At 39.4% G+C, this 12,865-nt stretch overlaps 1 protein-coding gene across 3 annotated transcripts in view; it reads left to right on the top strand.

The window, feature by feature from the left end:
- The window catches only part of SLC16A12 (solute carrier family 16 member 12), a 64,487-nt gene extending 54,602 nt beyond the window's left edge, over positions 1-9,885 (top strand). For all 3 annotated transcript variants that reach the window (XM_018562845.1, XM_018562847.1, XM_018562846.1), the window contains exons 5-7: positions 2,260-2,836; positions 6,604-6,863; positions 9,580-9,885. In XM_018562845.1, the coding sequence (XP_018418347.1) occupies positions 2,260-2,836; positions 6,604-6,863; positions 9,580-9,797 (1,055 nt within the window). In that variant the 3' untranslated portion in view covers positions 9,798-9,885. The remainder of the gene's footprint in view (positions 1-2,259; positions 2,837-6,603; positions 6,864-9,579) is intronic.
- Positions 9,886-12,865: the final 2,980 nt, after the last annotated feature.

Here is a 12,865-nt window from a genome sequence, read left to right as displayed (position 1 = left end):
ATGAATGAATGTCACCAGCACACCAAAAATGCTTTCAGGATAACCATGTGTTTATTTAATTAGAACCATGTCAAGTGATCTTTTTGATCACTTGACAGTGTTTTTTTAAATCCCATTTCATCTCCTATTTTTATTAGATAACTAGTAATAAGTAGCCTATCAACCCCTTTTCACCCCCCTTCATTCCTTCCTTGCAGTCTTTCATAGTTATTATAAGCAGATGTACATTTCAGACCACATTACCAGCAGTGCTCATTATGTAATAGAATAGACAATATTAAAGTACTTATTATCATAATAAAAATCTTTTTACAGGAAAAAAAACATTGAAAGCAAACAGCCACTGGAGTGTTGATGCAGGTGCCTCTGGGATGCACATTCTTCCTTTGTAAATGCCTGGCAGAGTTCCATGCAAAAACAATAGTAATGCCAGATTATTAATACTATCCTCTAGGAGACCGCATACTAAGCTTTTAATACCACAGCTACTCTAAGCTAATATTGGTTGTTAGTATTCCTGACTCCATTTAACTAGTGAAGTAGTCAGTGATCACTTGTTCATGCACTAGAATTACTGCATTCTCTATTTCAGTGTTCATTGTTTATCCAAACAAAAGGATCATAAAGCATGTTGGGAGCTGCAGTCTGCTCATTTCAGCCCTATTTCATACATCATATGTAGTCAGTCACGTATGAATCATTCCCATTATTCTACTGGTTGTGTTTTCATGATCTCTTGTTTTCATTCAGTAGGCTGTGATGTTAGCATGTATCTAAGTAACAACTGAGCATGTGCAACTGCTCAACAGAGCTTGCTGGCTTACTTTGAGGACAATGGGTGGCCAAATGATACCAAGTTCACTCATCTCCTGGCTTTTTATTTTTATAATAACTATTATATGCCCAGGCTTCACTGCAATAAAGTTTTAACTGCATATCAAATTTAGGATTCAGTTCTCATGTTTTATACACTGTCAACAGCGGACAAGCAACCAAAGCAAAGTACTGAGTTGTAAGACATGACACTAAACTAGCTTTTCTTAAGCAGGGTGCCACTGCACCCTGGTGTGTCTTCTGATTTCCTCAGGGATGTCTTAAAATATTGTACTAGTGGGACTGTGATTTGAAGGTGGGAATAAAGACTAAGGTGAAGGGGGCTACTGATGTAAAGGGGGGACCTCTGATGTGAAATAGGGAGAATCTGATATGAAAGAGAGGCTTCTAATGTGAAAGGGGGGCCCCTGATGTAAAGGGGGGCTACTGATGCAAATGATCACTTGAAGAAATGTCACCAGCACACCAAAAATCCTTTCAGGATAACCATTTGCTCATTTAATTAGAATGATACATATACATATACATCCTTTCCATTAAATTGGTACATAGAATAGTACATTTCACTGATTTGCACAATTTTCAAAAAAGCAAATTACAGATTAGGATTGTTAACATGTATTATACTACGTGGACTGTGGGCTAAGCATCAAGTATATTATTATATTATTTTTATTATACAGAATTTATATAATGCCAACAGTTTGTTCAGCGCTTTACAATATGAAGGAAGACAGTACAGTTACAATACAATTCAAGATAAGATTGTTTTTTGCTCCCATTCTCAGCAGCACATACTTACCTTTCAATAGTTACCATGACGTGAATAGAGCCATATTCCGCAGGACTCATTTATAACATAGGGTCCTTTCAGTCCATTCATAAAATGCAGGTTGCATTATGAAGCCTGAAATGTCCTACTGAGGTCTTTCTGCTTAACACGTCATGATTGGAGGAGAGTTGGATTTTCCTTCCAGCTTTCTTTTTATGTGATTGAATTGAGAGTCCTGAAGCAGCAGTATGGCTGCACTGATTTTTAAATTATGCCTTAGGCTGACAGGCTGACTGCATAGGCATGGCCAGTCCTGAATAAGATACCTGTCAAGAGGATGTAAACAGAGGGTGGAGGCTGAGGGGTTAATACAGTAAGTTAGTGTAAGGGGTTCTAGGTTAGGGAACAAGGGAGATTGGACTAATGCTAAGGTAAGTAAGCAGCTTGTGGGGGACAGATTACTTGGTCCATGTAGGGAGTTCTGGGTTGGGGCTAAAAGGGAGCATTGACTAATGTAGTAAAACAAGTCAATAATGGCAGCATTGATATATCTCAGGGGTTCACTTTATTTTAAATGTCGTTCTTGTGTTAAAACTATTTCTAATTTTACATTGTGTTTGTTTTCCCAAATAAATGTTTTCTTTTTCTTTTAGGCCTGGGATTTGCACTTTGTTACAGCCCTGCAATTGCCATGGTGGGAAAGTACTTTGACAAGAGAAAAGCCTTGGCTTATGGGATTGCCATGTCAGGCAGTGGCATTGGCACCTTCATCTTAGCTCCGGTGGTTCAGGTGCTAATTGAACAGTTTTCCTGGAGGGGAGCTCTGCTCATCCTCGGTGGCTTTGTAGCCAATCTTTGTGTCTGTGGTGCTTTAATGAGACCTATAAGCCTGAGAGATGACTTTGCACACTCTTCACTAAAGCAGGAGCACAATCCAAATAACAGTACAAACACATCTACCAAGTGTTCACCTCTGAGCCAGGACTGTAGTCACAAGAGCCTCTGCTACTGCTCCCAGAAGGAATACAACTTTCTCCTGAAGCCAAACTTCATTGTACTGGCTGTTTCCTTCCTCTTCTTAGCCTATGGATGTAGCCCTCCATTTGTCTACCTTGTGCCTTATGCTCTAAGTGTCGGAGTTAGCCACCAACAAGCAGCTTTTCTGATGTCTATTCTTGGTGTCATAGATATTGTTGGGAACATCACGTTTGGGTGGCTAACTGACAGAAGGTAAATTCAATTCAATTCTATCTATACAACAAAACATTTGGGCATATTTTTGGTGGAAGTGATGGTTTAACATGATATGGTGTAAGATGTTTCTGAAATAAAGCTCGATTCTGTGAGGTTGGGCTTTGAAAGCAATGAGATAGTATAAACAGTTGGGTTGCATAAAGTGGAAGGATATACTGGCTCATTGCTCTCAAACCAGTAGTCCACACAGTAGTGTCATATGTTGGATATGCAAATGCATTCACTTTGAAGTATATCTAAACCCCAAACCTTTTTGTTTATGTTTTGGATGGCGTGTGGAAGGATTAGAACTCCTACCAGTTTGTATTTATTTATTCATTTTTTGCTATCTCTGAAAGGTGAAGGCAAATCTAGAACAGGAGCTGAGGGAAAATCTACCAATGGGAACATCTGTGACAACTTTCCCCAGTGGAGAGATTTTTTTTTTCCCAGTGGGATACACATAGCAGAAGAAAACCTGGCAGTGGTTCTAACCATTCCCAACTCTACCCAAAACTAAATAAAAGGTTATTACTTTAGATATATGTTAATGTTATTAATTTGTTCTATGTTTCTTAAGGTTTTAAAAAACTTGATAATTTTATATTTTTTAATGTTAATTGCGCATGCAACACATTAGCTTTTCACATGTGCAATCTATGTGGCTGCATGAACCCGAATGGTGTTGGCCAAACAGTGACAGAATGCAGTTATTGCTCTGTCTACAATATTCCACCCGGTTCCTTCAAATTTTTTGATCAACGTTTGTTGAGCTGGGTGCTGCTGACAGGGCTAGTCACGGCTTCAATGTCCGTCGATATGGCAGGAATCAGCCAAAGTTTGAACCATTTATGGCTAGCTTTAGTCTAACAAACTTATTCTGTGCTTATTCTGTTATCTCTGTAGACACCAAAAAGGGTACTAAGAGCACAGCCAGAGAATCTATAAATCTGTGAACCCTTTGATATTTGAATTTGTACTGAAAGTGTAATTAACTTCTGCTTAACCTAAACATGTCACACATGTGTATGATTCAAACAGAGCATGTGATGAAAACAGGCATTAGCAAAGGTTAGCCTGAGTGAAAATTGCATGTTAAGATGATCAGCGAAAGATATAGGCAGCTGAATTTACATGCAAATCATAATTTGTCTTGCAAAAGTTGAGCTTGGTCAATCCCTCATCCTGCCTCCAATGCCAGTCTATTGGCAAATAAGACTACCCACAACATTAACCACTTGCTGTCCAGAGCAATTTTTCTTAATCTTTGCACACACATGATAAAATATGATTTTTTTTTACTATTTTAAAACCCGAAAATATATATTTCTGAAAGCAGAGGCCCTGTAGAATAAAAAAAATGCTAGTTGCAATATTTTATACTGCACTATATTTGCGCAAATGTTTATCAAACCAATATTTTTAGGATAAAATATTGAACACTAAAATACGTTTTAGTGCACAGAAATATAATACCCCTTTTTTGGTCAAATATAAAAGATGGAGTTGTGTCGGGTAAATAGATACCAAACATGTAAAATCTTAAAATTGTGTGCACCCGTGAAATGGCAAAAAACTACAATACCCAAAATTGCCCATAAATGGCTTTTACTGCTCATCAGTTTAGTGTTAACAGTGATTGATGGCCTTAGAATTATTGCTCTCACTCTGATGTTCGCAGTGATATGTAACATGTGTGGTACAACCATCATTTTTGCACAATGCGTGTTTGTATATGCATGTACATGGAGGTGGGGGACTTTAATTAAGAGGATGTGACAAGTCCTCTTTATGGAGAGATCTTGGGTATTAAACCCCTAATGTCATCTTTGGAACCCAAAGAAGCTGATGAAGTACAGACCAGCTTATTTGGCTTCATCAGCTTCTTCTCCGAACACAGCAGCCGGAAAAATGACAGACTGAACCTGGAAGTGGTGTAATACACATCACTTTCCATTTGTGATCGGAGGGGAGATCAGCCTTTGGAAGTGTGCAGATCTCTCTTCGCTCGAGGTGCAGGGATCTGTCGTGCTGCTCACGGGCCTATACTGGGGACACTGGAGCCTGGGATAGCCGGCAGCGGCAGTGCGGGGGTGCAAACTTTGCGGCTCCATGCAAGTGGGCAGGCAGCTTTATAGCCACCTGAATGTATGTATGTGACAGCCATTGCCAGCTGCAGGAGCAGTGATATTGGTATACCACTTCAGGTCCGCACCATTTATATATGTTAGGCAGACCAGAAGTAGTTAAAGGACCAATATCTAGGTACATGAGGTGAAAAAGAGTGGTGGGGCCAGTGTCAACCTTTAGGCTGGGTTCACACCATAAACAGTGCGTTCCAGAGCCGCCAGCCTCTGGAACGCACTGTATCATATTCCGTTCAGGGGCGGGAGGGGGCGTGGCAGTGAATTGAAGTCAGACACCCCCCCACACCCACAGTGTGATCGCACGCACCAGAACGCGTGGCACTAAGGTGCCTGCGTTGCACTCCAGTGTGAACTGCAAAAATTCTGAAAAACGGACTTCAGCTGCCTGTATCTCTACATCTGCTGATTATTAACGTGCAATTTTCACTGTGAATTTTCACACATTTATTTTTCAGCCATTAAACTGAATTGCCCAGGTTTGTGACAGTTTTACTCTGATGAGAGTAGCAGGTTTCACTATTCTCACTATTTCTCTATCTCTGCCCTGTGTCGCAGGGCTTTGGGCTTGTGTCGAGGGATTCATTTGACATCAATTTGAGATGCTTCATATCAGATCATTTAGAATTCATTGATATGCATTTGATGAGCTCCTTCTGACCTGGGTTGGACCTGCTCCAAATGAGTTTCACATAGACTTGTATGAGAATGCAAACCCACTTGGAGCAAACAAAAGCCCAGGCACAGGTCCATTTCAAGCATTCTAAACTGTATAATATAACTGACTCCAGTGAATAAATGGCAGCAAACAAGAGAACATCACCTAGAACATATATTATCATAAAACTTTTAAAAATTCATATTTTAAGCATGCTGACTAATGTAACCATAGATGATGGATGCAGTTTAAAAAAAAATAAGAAGCTAGTGCCCTCTAGTGTAAAAGTCACGCATGTGAGCATTTGATGAATATGCGGCCATTGCTGGAAATAAAGGTAAACTCCAGGGAGCCATAAAGTTCTAATAAAACATAGGCCTCCTTGGTCTAAGCACTGACCGGGCAAGCATGACCAGGAGCTACACCTCCCCTACTCCTACACCATGGCCTATTAGTATTTCCAGTTCTCCTACCTCCCTGTATTACATTTACCCTGGTTGATCTGCTGGGTAGGCCATTGTAAATCCACCTGAGCAATGGAAACGGGTTCAAATAGATTTTTTGCCTTTGCAAAAAGAGTTTAATTCATCTCTGCTGTGGCCATAGTCTACAAACATTTAAGACACACACACATTTTAATGGTAAATGTCACTCCCCTATGATAGAGCTATGCTTTACTCAAATCATGTTACCTCGTTGTGCATGCTTCACCCACACTACAAGGAGAATCCAGGATTAGTGCCACATGCAGTAAGTAAGCCTGTGTGTTTCAATGTTATTCATACTCCATTGGTCAGTATTTTCTTTTCAACTTTCTCTACACATGCACAGAATCCAAGGAGTCTCAGGGCAACAGGGAAATGGAAACTATGGCAATAGTACCTTTGGTTTATTTTGGTAAATTTTTAATTATTAAGAGTAATATTATAATGCATGTTATAAGAAGTGTGTTTGTATTGCAGGCTCCTGAAAAAACACAGATATACCTGCTACCTCATAGCTGTGGCGCTGGATGGTCTTAGCTGCCTCTTTCTGCCAATTCTCAATAGCTTCCAGTTGCTTGTGCCTTTTTCTGTTACATTTGGTTACTTTGATGGAGCCTATGTGGCTCTGATTCCTGTGGTGACTGGAGATGTAGTTGGAACAGCTCACTTATCGTCTGCCCTCGGAGTAGTGTTTTTTCTCCATGCGGTGCCTTATTTAGTGAGCCCTCCTATATCAGGTAAGTCTACATCAGTATGTAAAGAAAAATCCCCATAAGAGCCCAATGGTGTGGTGAAGTGTATTAATGCCTCTGTTCTACAAATCCAATCCTATGTCATATACTGTGTGGCCCTGGTACTCAATTTATAGCCTGGAGGCCGCATGCGGCCCTTTGGTACGGATACCACCACTGCTTTATGGGATGGAATTTTCACAGATTTGCTGCAGATTTTCTCTGCAAATAATTTACCATTTAAAATTTTTACTGTGTGAACATCTTCTTGACATGCTTAACCACATTAAGAAAATGGCGATGGATATTTAGGTCTTTTTAATTTGGGAACAGACTATTTTAAGTAAAACGTCTCTTCGATAAGAATATTTTTCTTATCAAATATGGAGTTAATTTGTGGACTGTGGAAAATCATAGTAAATTCTCAAAATGTAGTCATGGCTAATATTTAAACAAAAAAGTGTGTCTGGCAAGGGGCAAAATTAGAACATCAAGATCTGTAAGATAGTTAAGCAGCAATGCAAAAGAGAGGTTATTCTGTGTTTCATCATCTGAAAATATGCAAATATTATTGTTTGCAATAACTTAGCCAGTCCACCCAAAATGGATATTTAAAGTGAAATTAAACCTTTACTTTTTTTTTATTTGTACACATGGGAGCACCATTGTGAGATGCAGATCTTTTGTGTTCTTTTTTCTTTAATTCTTTCAATTCCTCGTTCTCTAATGGGTCCCTGCAGTCAGGGCCAGATTTACTCTCTCTGCTGCCCCAAGGCCAGGTTCCTCAACGCGCCCCCCCTACCTGCCAACCCCCCCCACCATGGAGAATGGGAGACCTGCAGGCTGCATACAATGCCGCCGAGATCACTTGTACAAAACAAGCGGTGGCTTCCCTGCTGTACATTTAGCTCTGCTTGCCCAAAGCAGGGCTAAATGTAGAAAACAACTACCCGCCCAGGCATCGGGAGATATCAGTTTCACACCCTTGCTGCCCCTCTACTCCCTGCTGCCCCAAGGCGGGGCCTTGGTTGGCCTTGTGGGAAATCCGGCCCTGCCTGCAGTGCTCTCCCCCTGGATGCTGGAGAGTTAAACCACCTAGCAGTGTCTCATATGTCTCCGAATCTCTGGTCATGATGAAACCTCTCTGACTGAATACACAGGTATCTTACATTAATTGGTCATTAAAAGGGGACTCCAATCCCCCTCTCAGTATTTTAATCTATTTCATATTATGTAAAATCCAGCAGAAGTGGAAACCCCCAAGGTGGGTTGGGTGGGAACAGCTATACCTCCAACGTAATCAGGAATAGCTGTAGAATTATGGCGGGGATATCTCACCACTGGAATCCCTAGAAGATATAGTAAGCCAGATGATCATTCACTGAGCTGTATCTAAACCTGAAACATTAGTTTTATGAGATATATGACACAAAAATCAATGCCACAACTTATGTGAAAAGCAGATAGTATTAGTGGTTAACCTTCTCTCTTTCTTTCGCTAGACTTAAAAGCAGAAGTAGATTAATCTTGCAACAGTTGTTGGTAGATTTTTTCCAATCTAAACATAGCCATGTGGAAATAAGTACTGAGATAAATTTGCAGAGTAGCATTGTTGACCTCTATATCTAAGAATGCTAGGTGCCTGACTAATATTCTTACCCTATGACTCCAATACTTTCTTAGACACTGACCAAGAACAAGTATGCAGATGAGGAGTTTCACTTTAGTCTCACCTGACTTGTTTCAGGTTAGTGATTTAAAAGGAGTTGAAGACAGGGACAGCCAGTCATCTAGCAAATGTAGAATGGATCGGCCGAAGCTACGGCCAGATCCTTCGGCAGCTTCGTGAATAGACCCCATTGTTTAGAGATGGGATGAAAGTTGAAGTGCAGAATAAGATTTTTGGTAGTTAATTAGTACGTTCCATTGCCATTTATACAGCAGATCAAATAGAGGGACAGAGTGATTTGGTTCTAAAAAAAGCAACAGTCCCTTCAAATAGAGTGTTCCAACATAGTGTAATCATTCCCTTTTATCCATAGATCAGTCAACATTCCAGTATGCATTACCGTGTATTGCTGCCTGAAGTAGGGAGAACATATACAGTGGGCATTGGAGATTAAAGAATATTTAAAGCCATTTAAAAAAAAATATTTTAGGTACAACAGGGGAATGGTTTAGACCTCTCCTCACCAGACCATTGTCCCCAGAACAAGTGTGCCCATTGGAAGATTTTCCCTCTATTCCAATTTTGGGGAAAATTCAAAATTCAGAATTTTCACTCACTTTTACACTTCACAAAAGGATGAAGAGTTTGGAAAAGGCAGGAGAAATGAACAATCTAGGACAAAATAGCTGATTTGAGAATATTCTCCAATTCAGCTCACTTTCAGTTCAGCTATGTTGTCCTAAATTGTTTACTTCTCCTGCCTTCTCCAAACTCTTCACCTTTTATTGATAACCCTGTTAGTTTCAAGAAGTAGAGAGAATTAATCTACCTAATGGACACATAGAAAGCAATAAATTATGATAAGGTTCTACCCTTCCCCACTCTATCGAAAACTAAAAAAAATGTTTTGGGTTTAGATACACTTTAAGACATCTATTCAAGCGGTAAGAGCCCTTTATATTTATATCTCTCATAAAATAAAATAAAAAAAGCAAAGTTTTTTGATCCATCTAATGTTGGAATCTATTTTAAAATATTTTTTTCCCTAAACAGGCTGGTTGGTAGACACCACAGGAAACTATACAGCAGCATTCATTTTAAGTGGATTTTCTATGATATTTTGTGCTATTTTATTAGTTTTTGACAAACTAATAAAGAGAATAAAATCCAAAGGACGTTCACGGTCAATGCCAACCTCGGAAACCAAGCAAGAAATCTGCACTAATGGAGACTTATCTTGTTCAGCAACAGAAGAGCATAACAACGTGTAAATGTGCCTTTAAAGTGTCTCTAAAGTGTCCAACTGACAGCAATATACAGTGACTGGATTTTTCGGAATGGGCTATCCTAACCTAGCCAGACTGGATTTATTTTGGGTGGCTATACAGTACATATGACCATAGAAAACACGTTTTGAACGCAAATACTTTTTTCAGTTCACTACAATAAGCTGGATAGACAATGTAATTAATGGCAGACGTCCTCCTTGCATACCATTTGCAACAACTCTGCACTTTATAAGGAATCTTGAGAAGACGTTGATAAACTTTGTAGGTGTTGACAATTTTTGAAAAGGACTAAATATTTTATGCTTGAAATACGATGAGGTCCTTTGTGGATGTAAGACTGGATTTACTGCAACACATTGAAGAAGAGAAACTTTGAACTGTTGAGAACTGGCAAACAATGGTGTTGTATTTGTTTCCCCAATACAATTCACAAAAGCAATAGGCCTTTGCCAAAATTATGTTCAGAACCGGAACTTCTTGTGCATTGGAGCATGTAGAGCACAGAACACAGAACAATTTAGTTATGTGTTGTTGGTTTTAGAGAGGGGAATGAGCTTATTCAATAAGGCAAAGAGTACGGTGCTCCAAGCAGTAGTCCTTCACAGCCAAATCAAACTCTAAATGTGGTCACCTAAAAACTGAGTGGCTGCTCAGGGTTGCTGTACCTTCCACAGTATTAAAACTCTGCTTTATTGAATAAACCAATACATGGTTTAATCACTGGTGTTTTAGTAATCTGGAGTTGTTAAATTCTTAAGCCAATAAGCTACTTTGATGTTTGGAACATTTATACCTTTAAAGTTTTATCATTAAATATGATGTTCTCACCGATATTCACTTTACCTAATTACATGATTCCTGCACTTTTCGTTCCCAGTACAGGAACATAATGAACAGTATTTATCAAAACTGGAGCATCCAAAATCTGGAGCAGCTAAAATCTGGAGCAGCTGTGCATGGCAACCTATCAGAGTCTCTCTTTTCAAATCTTAACTGAACAAACTGAAGAGAGAAGCTGATTGGTTGCCATGCACAGCTGCTCCAGATTTTGGCTGCTCCAGTTTTGATAAATTCCACTTTAATGTTTCTCTGCTCAGCAATCCCACCAGCATCTTTTGTTATCAAACCACAGTTTTGTTTTGTTTACTTGGCCTTATACTGTCTTCTTGTTTGGCACTAACCGTTAAGGCGCTCACAGTGCCAGAAAGTCTCAATGGGTAAATTCATACATAGCATTATGAGGAGCCCTCTGTTCTAAAATGTTCATATTGTAGAAGAGGAGGCCTGATCTCAAAGAAGAATCTGAGTGACTAAAGCAGATGAGAGAAAATACAACTACCAGTAGAAGGCCTTGGATGAGTTACAGGCCCAAATGACCTTTCCCTAAATCAGCTAAATACATTCCAGGTGCATCAAATAAAAGGGTTACAAAGTTTTACAGTTTGTTTTCTTCATAATATAGGCACAGTCTGAGTATAAAAGCCCTTCCCCTGCCAGCACACTGCAGAGAAGGACCCTAGAGAAGCAGTGGTCACTGTGCAGAGGTTCAACACAATCTATATTTACATTTATAGAATAAAAGATGGAGTATAGGGAGTAAGTACTGCATACAGAGCAATGCCATACTACCATGTGTACTGGGTATGTAGTCTCTTGTCACCCAAATCATATACAATGACTGCCTTGCGATTACAGACCTTTATTAGCTATCTAGTTTAAAAGAGAACTCCAGAAAATGCAGCTAGTAAGTAACACAGCTAGAGGTAAGTGTAAAGTGTTATTTATACTTACCTCCATGCTGTCCTTTCCTAGATGAAAATTGCAGTAACATTTTCTCAATGCATTTTCCCATTATACTTCCTGCCCATTTTCCCTGCTATTTTATAAATAGAATTAAAATAGAAGTCTGAGGGGGAAGGGGGGGGGGCACCATTTGAAACAAATTATTCCATTTATAATACTGCTGGACAGTAGACATGTGCACCAGCAAAAAATGTGTTTATTTTCATTTTGTTTTGATTCGGATTTTGCTTTATTAAATTTTTCAGAATTCGGGTCTGAAAGTCAATTTGTTTCGGAATTCGTACGAAATTCGTTAGCGGAAATCCGTACGAACTTTCGTTTCTAATTCGTTTTGTTTGTTTAAGAGGGAAAAAAAGTTTTTTTGTTCTCAAATGTCACTTTGCTGCAACGAAAGCTCGTCCAAAAAACGAAAGTTCGTCCAAAAAAATGATTTGGAAATTCGGAATCGGAAATTCGGATTCGTTTGCATTCGTTATATCTGTAATTCGGAATTCGGATACATCCAAACCACCGAATTTTTGAAATTTCGTCCGAATTTCGATTCGGAACGAATCGCACATGTCTACTGGACAGGAAAGAGAAAGTGTGCAGATGGGAAGGGTGGAGCGAATGGTTCCACTATGCTCCCACCAGTTTCCAGAGAGCTGTATTTAAAGATCAGCATGGAGGTAAGTGTAATTACCACATTAGTACAGAGTAAGACAGCACTGCGTAACATGGATCAACATTGTAAAGGACAAAGTAGCACTCTGTAAAGTCCAGTAGCATGGTATACGATAATATGGCAATGTGTAATGTGGCATCTAAGCATCATGATATACAACAACATGTATACGACAACATTCATTCTGTAACATGTTAACTCACAAACATGATATATGACAACATGCACTTTGTAACATGGCATCTCAGTAGCTTGGTATACGGCAACGTGCACTGTGCAAGCTTATTAACAATGAATAAGCCAAAAAAGCACTGTTTAATATTACTAGTATGTAATACAGCCTTATCAGGTGACCTGAATAATTCTAGCATCGCCTACTTTTCCACTGTAGTAGTCTCCTGAATGTGTATAAAAATCTGCCAAGCATCCCCCAGAACCTCCCTATAAAGTTAATCTTCTGAAGTACCTTCCTTAGCCTCTGCATATGCTCAAGGCGCCAACCATGAAATCTTCCCTACCCCTAGTTTTTACGCTCTTAAAGTGCAGCATAGCTGAATAGTGGGATATACGCACCTTCTGCAGG

The sequence above is a fragment of the Nanorana parkeri genome, unplaced genomic scaffold (assembly GCF_000935625.1).
Source record: "Nanorana parkeri isolate BGI_ZX_2015 unplaced genomic scaffold, ASM93562v1 scaffold606, whole genome shotgun sequence".
In the NCBI taxonomy this organism is placed as follows: Eukaryota; Metazoa; Chordata; class Amphibia; order Anura; family Dicroglossidae; genus Nanorana; species Nanorana parkeri.
Note: the sequence above shows the minus strand (reverse complement) of the source record. Positions and strands in the feature narration are given on the sequence as shown.